Source organism: Protomyctophum bolini (assembly GCF_963924005.1).
Source record: "Protomyctophum bolini genome assembly, chromosome: 1".
Classification (NCBI taxonomy): domain Eukaryota; kingdom Metazoa; phylum Chordata; class Actinopteri; order Myctophiformes; family Myctophidae; genus Protomyctophum; species Protomyctophum bolini.
The window spans coordinates 45,179,474-45,192,186 of record NC_137862.1 but is presented as its reverse complement, the minus strand read 5'-3'; the positions used below and the strand labels follow the sequence as shown (position 1 = coordinate 45,192,186).

Here is a 12,713-nt window from a genome sequence, read left to right as displayed (position 1 = left end):
GCACAAGCACAAGCACGCGCAAACACACACACACACACACACACACACACACACACACACACACACACACACACACACACACACACACCGACATGGGTTGGAGACGGGGGGGTGGGGGTGAGGGGCACTGTCGCCACGACTACAAAGGCAGTGGAGTGAAAGCGGGCAGGGAGGAGGGGTACGTAGAGAGGGGGGGTCCGGAAAGAGAGAGGAAGAACGGGGGTGGGGGAGTGTTGGCACTGGAGATTTACCTGGACTTGTTAAAGTCAACAGGATTTAATTGCACGCACGCACACACACACACACACACACACACACACACACACACACACACACACACACACACACACACACACGCACGCACGCGCGCGCACACACACACACACACACACACACACACACACACACACACACCTCTACTACAGCTTGATCAGTATACTTTCTCTGCATGCAGACTGTTCCAGTTGTCATATCAATACTAGATCAATACCTCACATGAATATACCCTCTGTCTGAACAAAAACACACACCACACCATCTGCTGTTCAACACACATCCTGATGCTGTGTGTGTGTGTGCGTGTGTGTGTGTGTGTGTGTGTGTGTGTGTGTGTGTGTGTGTGTGTGTGTGTGTGTGTGCACGCCACGCATGCATGTTCCTGATTTAATCTAACTGATCAGTAATTAAACTCAGAAGGCCACAAAACTTTCTTCAAATTGAGTTAGCCAAGCAGCATGCTAAGACACACACACACACACACACACACACACACACACACACATGCACGCGCACTGCACTGCGCTCAGTGCGCTGCGCTCTTCACATTCACGTTGCCCAGCATGACCACAGTCATCCAAAGCTGACCACTGGACACTGCCCATACAAATACATAAACACTGCCTAGACGCCATCCAACAAACTCTTTGTATTGGAATTGAGCTCAGATTGAGATGATCATACAAAACAACACGTGGATTTAACGTACGCCCCTGATAAGCTTCCGTGTTCAAATAGGGACGGCGCGGGCTGACTATCTATGTCTATCTATCTATGTCTATGAGGTGACAGTACTTCATTAGACACCCTGGAGTCGTTTTTATGTGCAATGTTGTATTAACTTTGCATTTAGGGTTTCTTCCTGGAGGCTGAACCCCTTGTCAGTCAAACGGGCCAATGAAATAAACAGTAATATAGTGACATCACACTATGAGCCCCTCCCCTAACCACTCCCCCTTTATCATACAACTACAGCTGTGGGTGCGGCTTCAGTTCACCCATCACCACCCACCAGGCAAACCAGGCATACTTAATGAACTGGTGGGGGTGTCCACATAAAAGCAGGATTTTTACAAATACTGTACACTTTTTGGAAAACATTTTTCCTCCTTATATTATAATAATACTTGATGATCATGTTTTAGGGTGGAAAAAAATCGTGGCACTCCATCTTTAAAGGAGAATTCCATGCTAGAAGGCTTTCTTACCTTTCTTTGTAGTTGTTACGCCCCCACCAAAGAGGTCCAGGTGTTATTTTGTGCAAAAATGCATTATTGGCTATTTCCATAAGCCCTCAATTAATTGAATTGAATTGCATTGAATGGGGCTATGGGGTGATAATTCGCTTATTTCCATCGCTCAAAAATCAAATCATATATCCTCTCTTCAAAATGTAAATAGTATCCCAAGCGGCACACTTTACTACTTATTTGGATGGAAATAAGCGAATTAGCACCAAAATGTAGGGCTTATATTAGGGTAAATAGCCAATAATACAATTTTGAACAAAATAACACCTGGACCGCTTTGGTGGGGACGTAACAACTACAAATATAGGTAAGAAAGCTTCTAGCATGAAATTCCCCTTTTTAAGTTTAAAGAAAAGTCTCGTGAATCCTTCTAAGACTTTTCCTTTGTTCTTTAAACTTAAACACGCTGGTCCGGAATTCTCCTTTAAAAGTTGAGCGCCCCTTTTGTGCGTTTGTTTAGTTTTTACTTCTATTTCAGTTTTTTGTGGGCTTTTGTTTAGTCTTGTGGTTCATTTTGTAACTGTAAATCCTGGGCTGTTTTCAATGCTCAACTGTATAAGGAAACATTTAAATAAACAGGAAAACAAGTGTAGCCTACATTGTTATATGCAGTCAAAAGATTGTGCAGATGAGTAGTAAATGTAAAACTCTTTCTAAAGAGTCATCTTTAGTCCTCACATAAATGTAGCGGTTTTAATTGGCGCTGATGTCTCTGCTCTTAATATGCTACTTGAGTTAGCCAAGCAGCATGCTAAGCAAAAACATGGACATACACTCCCAGTGTATGCAAGAGTGGGAGTGTATGCAAGAGCAGGCCCAAAACAAGCCGTTGAATTCAGTTTAGGAGGCATGCACTTTTGAGTGCATGCCTAGAAAGGTGGAGGCAAATCTTTGCATTCAGCAGTGGTTGAGGGCGGCCGGCAGCACTGGAGTAGCAGAGATCAAGAGAAAGCCATAGTTAAATGAACCAGCTGGTTGAGAGAATGGCCTGTGATTGATGCATAATCGAGCTGATTAGGAACACTTCAAATCAGCAGACAGACGATTACAGCAGTGGCGTGTGACTCCTGTGTGTCCTGCATGACATAAAGCAATGCTTCATTTATCGGCCAACATGTGGCCTTCCTCCTTTCCTCCAGCATTGTGATAATTAATGCGTTGAATAATGGTGCCAAGTCTGTATACTCACAGCTCACAAAATACTGACTGCTTGTTACAAACTTTGACAAAATATATTACGCAGGATGAACGGCTGTTTTTAACAACGTTGTCCAGTATTATGGGCAAACAAGCCCAAGGAATTCAGCAAAGATGCCGGTTTGGAAACCTGTATTATTCCCTGTAGGTCTGTTGTTTTTATTTAGACTAATTTACCGTCATTGTTTACATCCTTTTTGGAGCTAGCCAGCCATCGACTTGCTTTGGTGCCTTTGATACGCCAAAATGTTTAAATTGTAATTATAATAATAATCTGTAAACAACAGATTACCAGTATGTAAGTAATTAATTGCCTTTGCTTCAAGAGGAATGTTTCAAACAGTCTTTAGGCTAGTAGACCTATGTGAAGACTAAACTATCTTCTGCTCTTCTAAGATCTGCCTTGCTCAAGAGCTTGTTGGTGGCTTTTGGTTAGAGGCCAAAGGGACCTCACTGACACCCCCCCCCCCTGTCCCCCCTCCCTCCCACACACACACACACACACACACACACACACACACACACACACACACACACACACACACACACACACACACACACACACACACACACACACACACACACACACACACACACACACACACACACACACACACACACACACACACACACACACACGCACACACACACACACACACACACACACACACACACACACACAATACATCCTGTCTACTACAGTACATGTCTGCGACCCACTGACCTGACATGAGACACAGGGGCTGTTAGTATGCGTGTGTGAGAGAGGGTATGTCTGTGTGTTGTGCAGTGGTGGTGGTCCTGGGTCCTTTGTAAGTAAGGAGCAGCTGTGAACTGTTTTACTGTTCTCATATTGACTTGTCATATATAGCCTAGAGGTACAGCCACCCCTCCCACACACACACACACGCACGCACTGCCACTAACCCCTCCCACCTTCTGGCCTCAGTACAAAATGCCATCTTTGTGTCTGTGAAGTAAATGTTTTACTTCAGTAATAAGTGAGTGTCGGAGAGACAAACAGCAATGCGTGTTTTCGAGTTCATATCAATAAATGTTGAATCCATAAATGCTATATTAATACAGTTGTACCTGTTTGCAGGAGAAAGATGCTCCGATGAACTGTTACATTTATTTAGTAGGCATCAAAACACGACTTCCAGACAAACAAAGAACACGTGTGTGTGTGTGTGTGTGTGTGTGCGTCAGTCTACCAACAGATGGTGGACTGAGCTCACTGCTGTCTGAAAGAACAGTGTGTGTGCGTGCAAGAGAGAGAGAGATAGAGATAGAGAGGGGGGGGGGGGCAGCCGTTGCATGCTGGGATACGTCTAGAGACAGTAGGCCAGAGGTCAGAGTTCAACTGTCACCATGGTTACCGTGTTTGATGTGATTGATTCACTTAAGCCTTTGTAACAGAGACACTGAGAGACACTGCCATTGCCATCTTCAATGGTACATCAACACCACTCAAACACACACACACACACTCCGTGCCGCGGCAGTGTCGGTCCGTCCGGCAGCCGCCGGTCTAGACGCACCAACTGCTACAGTGGACCATGGCTCAAGACCAGCGTTGCTGGTTAAATCTCCCCCGTGGCTTCCCTCCAGGGTTAGGGTCAGGGTTTGGCGTACGGTGTCGGACTAATGCACAAACATTGCCGCCCGGGGCTACTATCGGCAGGTTGGCGGCGACGCCGGGACTGCTTAGAGAGCATTTGTGACTTAAGAAGTACTACAGGTCATACAACATTACAACTTAAAACATGCTATAAAATACACATTATCAGTAACAAAGTCTGCCATGTGTTTCCACCACATGAACCCTATAGTGTCCCTATTCTGGGGCGAGCGCTGCAATAATAGCAGATCTATAAGCTAGAAGATCTATAACCTCACAACACAGCTTGAGCTTGTAGATTTGCCATTTCCGGCAACATTGTTAAGCGTAGAGCAAGAAACAGGAGGGATGCCTACGTGTTTAGTATTGAGCCCTGGGGGACTCCGGCCAGCTTTATGTTCAGATAAATGTTCAAATGTATGGAGACAGGAAGTCAGCGCTTGGACCAACAAGCACAGTGGCTTACACTGGTTGCTCGGTTGCAGCTGAACCTGTGTTGGACAGCTTCCAGTGGCCAACAGTAGAAGACTGTGGTTGTAAACCTGTGTTGGACAGCTTCCAGTGGCCAACAGACTGTGGTTGTACTGGGAAATGTCACTGTGTGAAGCAGGTTACTGACTCAATAGACCTAAAGGCTCTAATTAGAAACTAATCAGGAAAGTAAATATGGCTGTCCAGCTGTCACTCTCTCCGACACACTCTCTCCGACTCTCTCTCTCTCACTCTCTCCGACACACACATGCGTGCATGTGTGTGTGTATGTGTGTGTGGACAACTGAAAAGTATCACTACCTTGTGAAAAAGGCACAGAAACTAAACGTGTGTATGCCATTCCCAAGCCCCTGAGCATAATCACTGTGCTTGGCCGAGACGCACACAGGAGTTTTGGTTTAACTTCGCCTGAGAGCCTATTCCACGCACCACAGCTTGACAATTCGGACAGCGCACTCTGTGATGAGTGTCGAGGGATTGTACACAAATGAGGTTCCCCAAAAAACAACTGGCTTGATGAACGTCAGTCAACGTACTGTGAACAGGTGAATGAAGGCAATCTAGTTAACACCGACAGCGCTAGCATTTATTGACAAATTATGATATAATTCACGCCAGCATTCTTCCCAGTTTAGTTCTTATTTTGAAAAGCCACATTTCCAGACTTCCGGTACTGATCATAAAATAGGAAGTTGGACGGTGCCTGGCCAGGTCCTCTGTAGCAAACGGAGCTAAGCCGATGCAGTGGAGGGCTTCACATGGTCGGCTCTGTGCCGTGGAATAAACCTTGTTTTGACCAAACATTTCATCTGGGACAAGGAATAGGAGATACAGGCGATTGAAAGAAACAGATAGAATGGGTGTTTATGATAACGATCTAAGATGGCGCGGCCCAGTGTTATGACAACAACAGCTAGCAACCCGACGCTAACGTAAGTAGCATTATGACTTCATTGATCAAATGCATTATAAAAGCGCCAATGGCGTTAAGGGTAGCATTAAATAATAGGCTTCAATTGACGTACATCTAGGTCAATGGGGTTAACTAGTGGGTTAACTAGCAGATAGAACCTGACCCAAGCATGTTGCACTGGGCAGTACATAGAATCATCATATCACCACCATATGTCATATCCACTGAATCCTCCAACAGTGTTACTTCATCCACTTCTAACTCCAAGTTAGTGTACCGATGGAACCAAATGGACCCGTACCACTGGGGCCCTTACGGTGTAACTCTCTGTTGCGTGACGTCCCCTTTAACCCGTGTTATTCAGAGATCTGTTTTCAGTAAATACAGACATAGAACGTACTGTAGGTACAGAACATGGCTGAACGGTGACTTTCAGAGCAAACACGACCAATATATATAAATATAGCCTACACTTTTAGAACCGAGGTGCAGATGAGCGAGAACGGCGGTTTGCCGTAGTTTACATCTGGGTTACATCTCGGGGTAAAAAACGGAGGTCCTACCTTGTCTAAGAATCGATAGAGCAGCAGCAGCTTGTGGACACGCTGTCGCGTCTCCTCCACACGGCGAGAGAAGTCTTGCAGGAGGAGGCAGAAGGAGCGGACCTTGTCCTCGCAGGTCTGGAGGTCAGCTGAGGGCACCACCTCCAGGCTCTCCAAGCGCTTCAGCAGAGACTCCCCTCTCTGGCACATAGACTGAGACACAGAGAGAGAGAGAGAGAGAGAGAGAGAGAGAGGGGGGGGGGGGGAGTTGACAAACAATGCATTGAGTACAGGAGGTGGAGAGAGAACACAGTTCCACATAGTTACACAAAGTTAAAAAATCACAATGTTTCAATGTTTGTGTTAGGACAAGAATCTCAATAGCGGGTATGCCAGTACAGTACAGTGACAGTACAGAGACCCTGTGTGTGTGTGTGTGTGTGTGTGTGTGTGTGTGTGTGTGTGTGTGTGTGTGTCTGTGCGTGCGTAATGCTTACACATGCTGTGTTGTAGAACTGTGTAAAGTCTTGTTGCTTCTTGTTGAGCTCCTGCAGAGAAACATCACCGTTGTCTTCTCCTACAAAACTTCTCAGCTTCACCTCAGCCACGTCCTCTATCCACACGGTCACCTACACACACACACACACACACACACACACGTTAGTTTGCCAGAAAAGCAGAATAAAGTTGAATCTATGTATTGAATAGCGTCAATGGAGAGAGTGAGCGGACCTGGTTGAATCCTTCCTCCAGTGTGCTGAACTCTGTGACGAACAGGAGGGTTTGGGTTCGACAGTTTGACGTCTTAACGAGATGATGGACCAGCTCGTCAACTTGTTCATAGACACCGCTCACACTCTGCAAGGCATGTCTGAACATGCACACACGCATGCACACATACACACACGCAGGCACGCACACACACACACACACACACACACACACACACACACACACACACACACACACACACTTAGTTTGAACTATTTTTTATTCATCTTTTTAATGATGTTATGTGATGTAAATTCCTTTGTCCAGTTTGTTGGTGAATTCAAGTGTGTGTGTGTGTGTGTGTGTGTGTGTGTGTGTGTGTGTGTGTGTGTGTGTGTGTGTGTGTGTGTGTGTGTACCGGTAGTCATCTGATAGGCTCTCCTCTTTACGGAGGCGGGACAAAGAGGCTCCACCCTCCAACTGCAGTTTAACCAGTCGGCTGTCTTCTAGGACCCGACGCATCAGATCCCGGTTGCTAGACAGCGACAACTCTGCTTCCTGGAGAGAGAGACATTTAATTAGACTGGAGAGAGAGAGAGAGAGAGAACATGAAGAGACTAGAGAAGTGTGCGCAGGTCTCCGCCAGGCCAGGTTGCCTACCCCGGGCCCGCAAACTTTGGAAGGCAGTCATAGTCAATTGAAATGTAATCGGAAAAACCTGACTGATAAATCTTGATCACATGACCCCTGTGATAAAGTGTAGCAATTTGGGAGTTTTGGACAGTGGTAACCAAAGTGGGATGCAGGGACCCATAGGGGTCTTTGAGGGAATTCCAGGGGGTCCCAAGCTAAATGATAGTGTGGAACCCTTACTGTAACTCAAAGAGTGAACAAATGGAACCAAATGGACCATAACGGGTCCGTTTGATTCCATTTGTACACTCTCAGAGTTAAATTAACATTGATTTTACGATATAAATTGGGGGTCTGCCATTAAATGGGGGGAAATGCCATTAAATGGGGGGTCCGTAGCCTATTGCATATCAAACTGGGGGTCCTTGAAATGAAAATGGTTGTGAATCACTGCTAGAGGTAAAACAAATTCTCTCTTGTCGGGCTCCCTGGCATGTCTCTTCAAATGGGGGTCTGCGGGCTAATAAATGTCAATTCGGGGGTCCTTGACATGAAAAAGTTTGGGAACCAGTGGTGTAGGAGTAAGACAAGGCCAAAGAGCGGAAAATGGAGCCTATGGGGAGGTGCGTGCAAGGAATACAGGTAAAGAATATTTTGGATTGTACGATCTACGGTTATACTGTAGGCCCAAGATGTAAAGGGCCCTGTTATAGAACACCAGACAGACAGACAGCCTAGGCCTGACAGAGACAGCTAGAGACAGACAGGTGGTATAAATAATGTTTCATGGGATGTGAATTGTGAACCCACCATGTTGTAATCACGTGGTTGAGCCAGCAGAGGGCGCATACTCGCACTAGTCTGAACAGTTTGAGATTAACACTACCAACAAACATACAACCAACATTCACTGTGGTGAGAGGTGTGTGTGTGTGTGTGTGTGTGTGTGTGTGTGTGTGTGTGTGTGTGTGTGTGTGTGTGTGTGTGTGTGTGTGTGTGTGTGTGTGTGTGTGTGTGTGTGTGTGTGTGTGTGTGTGTGTCTACCTGTGCGGTAACAGGAATAGGCGTGTCAAGGCTGTTGATGGTGCTCTGCAGGAGACCCACGGCATCCTCACACTGATTGGTCAGCTGCTCCACCCTCTGATGATGAAATCAGCAGACAAGAAACATTAGAAAGAGCAGCGATCAGATCACTCGTGTGCTACTGTATATACGGTATATATACCGGTAGTCCCTTTGATCCTTGAAGCACCATCCGTACTTTTTAAACTATTTGCACCTCCACTGAACACCTAGTTGATTTCTTCTTTTTTCACTAAACAAGAAACTTTGATGTGCAGGGGGCTTTAAGTCTTGATGAAAGCATGTGTCAGAGTACAGGAACCATCCATACAAATGCTTTGAATAAAAGGGGGGAAAAATCTGAGAAACTCTGCGTTTTGGCCGGAAGCTATATTCATTATTTATATCCTCATGTTTGTTAAACAATTAACATGTTAAAAGGTAGTGGGCGACATATATAGAAGACTACACATACAGTATAATTCTATACATACCAAACCACACATACATACGTACATGACCACATGCACAAAACCACACACACACAAGGCCATGGACAGACCACACGTGCTATACACAATACACATATACTGTACAAGCCCTCATCACACAAAACCAAACTTAAAATAAATCTTGGAACAACAGTCAGTAAATAGACCCTATTAACCACTTAAACCCCAGCATCCGTATTGTAAATGGTGCATATATAAATATATATATCGCTTTTATCCAAAGTGCTTTACATAGGCTGTGCATTACATTCACCCAGTCGCACACATCAACAGACCGGTGGTGGAGGAAACCATGCAAGGCACCAACCTGCACATCGGGAACAAATTAGGGGTTCAGAGTCTTGCTCAAGGACACTTCAACACTAACTCTGGAGGAGCCCACAGGGATCGAACCGGGAACCTCACGTTCCCATCCGGCCACTCTACCCCTGACCCACTGACGGCCATATTTCCCCGTAATGTGGGGAAAGCTTTCGCGGAAAATAGCAGATGTCGACAAGCCAACGCATTGTGAGAGCTTGTCGATCTGCTATTTTCAGATGACCCTGAGGGACTCCGCTCAAACAAGTGGTTAACGTGTGTGTGTGTGTGTGTGTGTGTGTGTGTGTGTGTGTGTGTGTGTGCGTGCGTGGAGGGACATACCTTTCTGAAGTCCAGCCAGGCGGACAGACAGAAGCTGAAGCTTCCCGACAACTCCACAGGAAGCTGAGATCCATCCATGTGTTTATACAGTGACCGCAGACTGGACAGCAGCACCACCTACAGGCCAGGAACAGCACACCATTCAATTCCATTCCATTTGTACAAAATGCCGCAAATCATGAACGCAGCGTCCGATTGCGGTGAATGTCTGCAGGCATCTTCGCACTAGGCCGATGAGAAAATACCACTTTTTAAACCACCCTCATGGTGGCGCTATAACAGGCCAAGTCACAGTCTTTACCTATAACTGCACCGATCTGCGCACAACTTTGTATGCACACTCCCTTAGAGACCAAGGAAAAATGTCTGGTCTGCATTTTTCAATTCTGCCTTTTAGAGCACCGTCAGGAGGCCAACTGTTGTGAAACACATTTCCCTTTTCTTTTGTGATCCTGTCGTAATAAATCCTACAACACACTACTAAGTGACTAGGGGGGGGGGGGTGGGCTGTTACCCGTATGTTAGATGGTGTGTCCAGTCTCTGGTCTTTGGCAGTGAGCATCAGTACCATGTGAATAGAACCTGGAGCATTATCCTACACACACACACACACACACACACACACACAAGATAAAGACACAAGCACACATCATTGGAGACAGCGTTCAATAAGACAATAAGACAGACTGATGAGGAGGAGACAAGCAGACAGACCTGAAGCATGCCCATGGCCTTCCAGAGGGAGGGGTCAGGAGGACACATGCGAGCGTCCACCAACATCGTCAGTCCCAAGGAACGCACCTCCTTCCTGTTACATAGGATATGTAAATGTAAAAAAACTAAAACAAACTTTTTAGAAACAATGAGTCGACTGCAGCTGTTCAGTGGCCACGTGTATTTTCAGAGCATGTTCATTTATATGATCAATCTACACCCTAGTATACTTTAACTTCCTGCTTATTGGTATGACAAAGAAAACACATCATACAATGACTTTATTATTTTTTATAGTATACATTATCAGTAAACTCTCAGTGTGTTGCCAATTCTTTGAAGGCCCACGGGTTGCGAAACACTGCAATGAGTCAAGACGTTAATGTTCAAGCCGTCCTTGCAGTGGTAGGAATACTATCAATTATCAGCCTAACCCTGGAATGTGGTTTATTTTCGGTGAGTGCGTGCGTGTGTGTGTGTGTGTGTGTGTGTGTGTGTGTGTGTGTGCGTGCATGCGCGTGCGCTCGTGGAGGGCAGGGTGTTCTACCTGACGGTTGAGAAGAAGTAGAGGAGGATACGGAGCAGCTCTGTGCCGTTGCAGCCAGGGTTCAGCCACACGGCGTTCCTGGTACAAACCGTGACCACCGCACGCCCCATTTTGTCTCTGGTTCCTATGGAAACAGACACACGGGAGCCAGGCAACGCAGTAGTAAATTAGTCGCCATAGTGGTATTAGTAGCATATATATAATATATATATATAATACCCAGGACCTGAATGGTAAACAAGACCGCAAGGACTTTTTTCAGTGATATCATCATGCGTTTGGCCGTTTTACATTTCTGCCTAATAAAGCATTCAATTCAATTGGACAGACAAGAGTTTTGCATTTACCAGGCAGACACACAGCTCCAGAGCACAGCACCGAACCATTGAGTTGATGGATAGCAGTAAGAGGAGGCCGGGCCGCCCCGTCACATGCTGCTGGGAGCACCGGGGAACACCGGGACGACACCGGGCCCTCGTCCTGCTGGGTCCGGGCTGGTGGTGGTGGGGTTACAGGAGCTCCAGACTGGTCCTGCTGGGTCCGAGCTGGTGGTGGTGGGGTTACAGGAGCTCCAGACTGGTCCTGCTGGGTCTGGGCTGGTGGTGGTGGGGTTACAGGAGCTCCAGACTGGTCCTGCTGGGTCCGAGCTGGTGTTGGTGGGGTTACAGGAGCTCCAGACTGGTCCTGCTGGGTCTGGGCTGGTGGTGGGGTTACTGGTTCTGATAAACTGGTGTCGGTGTGCAAGTGTTCCGATGAACTGGAACCGGTATGGAGGTGTTCTGGTGGACTGTTAGTACGGAGGCGTTCTGGTGAACTGGTTCCAGTTTGGATGTTATCTTCTGTAGACGGGGCTGAAACGTTTGAACAAAATCCGAATCACGTTATTATTAAGTGTGAGGTTTGTGAAAGGAATTTGCTTTGTCACATGGTAACAACATTCAAGTATTAACATTCAAGAATTAAAAAGAACATTCAGAGAAACAGAATACATCCAGACAATAGACCAACGAGGAGCAGGAGTGATGAGTTGTCACGTAAAGGAGTGGGTGGAACACAGGAGGAGGAGGAGAGGGGTGAGGGTCAGTCAGCCAGGAAGGAGGAGGTGAAAGATGGAGGTTTAGGTGATAGTTTGAAGGTTGGAGGAGGAGGTGAAAGGTAGAAGTACATGAACGTCAGACAGAGAGCTGGTACCTTCTGTGTCAGACTCCAGAGTCTGACCCAGGAGGAGGTGAAAGATGGAGGTTTTATAGGTGATAGTTTGGAGGTTGGAGGTGAAAGGTAGAAGTAAATAATCATGAGATAGAACAGTGGTTTTCATTCCAGTTGGTCCGCAGATAAATGACAATAACCAAATGGACCCTCGTGAATCGTTAACTCTTGGGAGCGTGAAATGAACCCTTACGGGTCAATTTGGTTTAATTTTATGCTTGACTTAATTTTATGCTCTCAACTCAAAGTTAACTAGTTGTTAAGCATCTGTATTACTTAATTTACACGATGTTTACACAACGTTTGTCTGTTATCTCTCCTATGGTACCACATCAATAGAACATGGAATTATGGACAAAATCCTACCCCACGATAACAAAATATATTATTCT

At 46.0% G+C, this 12,713-nt stretch overlaps 1 protein-coding gene across 3 annotated transcripts in view; it reads right to left on the bottom strand.

Annotated features, from left to right (window-relative positions):
* plekhg4 (pleckstrin homology domain containing, family G (with RhoGef domain) member 4) overlaps positions 1–12,713 on the bottom strand; it is a 57,632-nt gene that overhangs the window by 18,417 nt on the left and 26,502 nt on the right. For all 3 annotated transcript variants that reach the window (XM_080769220.1, XM_080769222.1, XM_080769221.1), the window contains 10 exons: positions 11,460–11,963; positions 11,113–11,236; positions 10,566–10,659; positions 10,366–10,446; positions 9,852–9,968; positions 8,680–8,775; positions 7,421–7,560; positions 7,024–7,162; positions 6,789–6,920; positions 6,313–6,504 (listed from right to left, as the gene is read on the bottom strand). In XM_080769220.1, the coding sequence (XP_080625346.1) occupies positions 6,313–6,504; positions 6,789–6,920; positions 7,024–7,162; positions 7,421–7,560; positions 8,680–8,775; positions 9,852–9,968; positions 10,366–10,446; positions 10,566–10,659; positions 11,113–11,236; positions 11,460–11,963 (1,619 nt within the window). The remainder of the gene's footprint in view (positions 1–6,312; positions 6,505–6,788; positions 6,921–7,023; positions 7,163–7,420; positions 7,561–8,679; positions 8,776–9,851; positions 9,969–10,365; positions 10,447–10,565; positions 10,660–11,112; positions 11,237–11,459; positions 11,964–12,713) is intronic.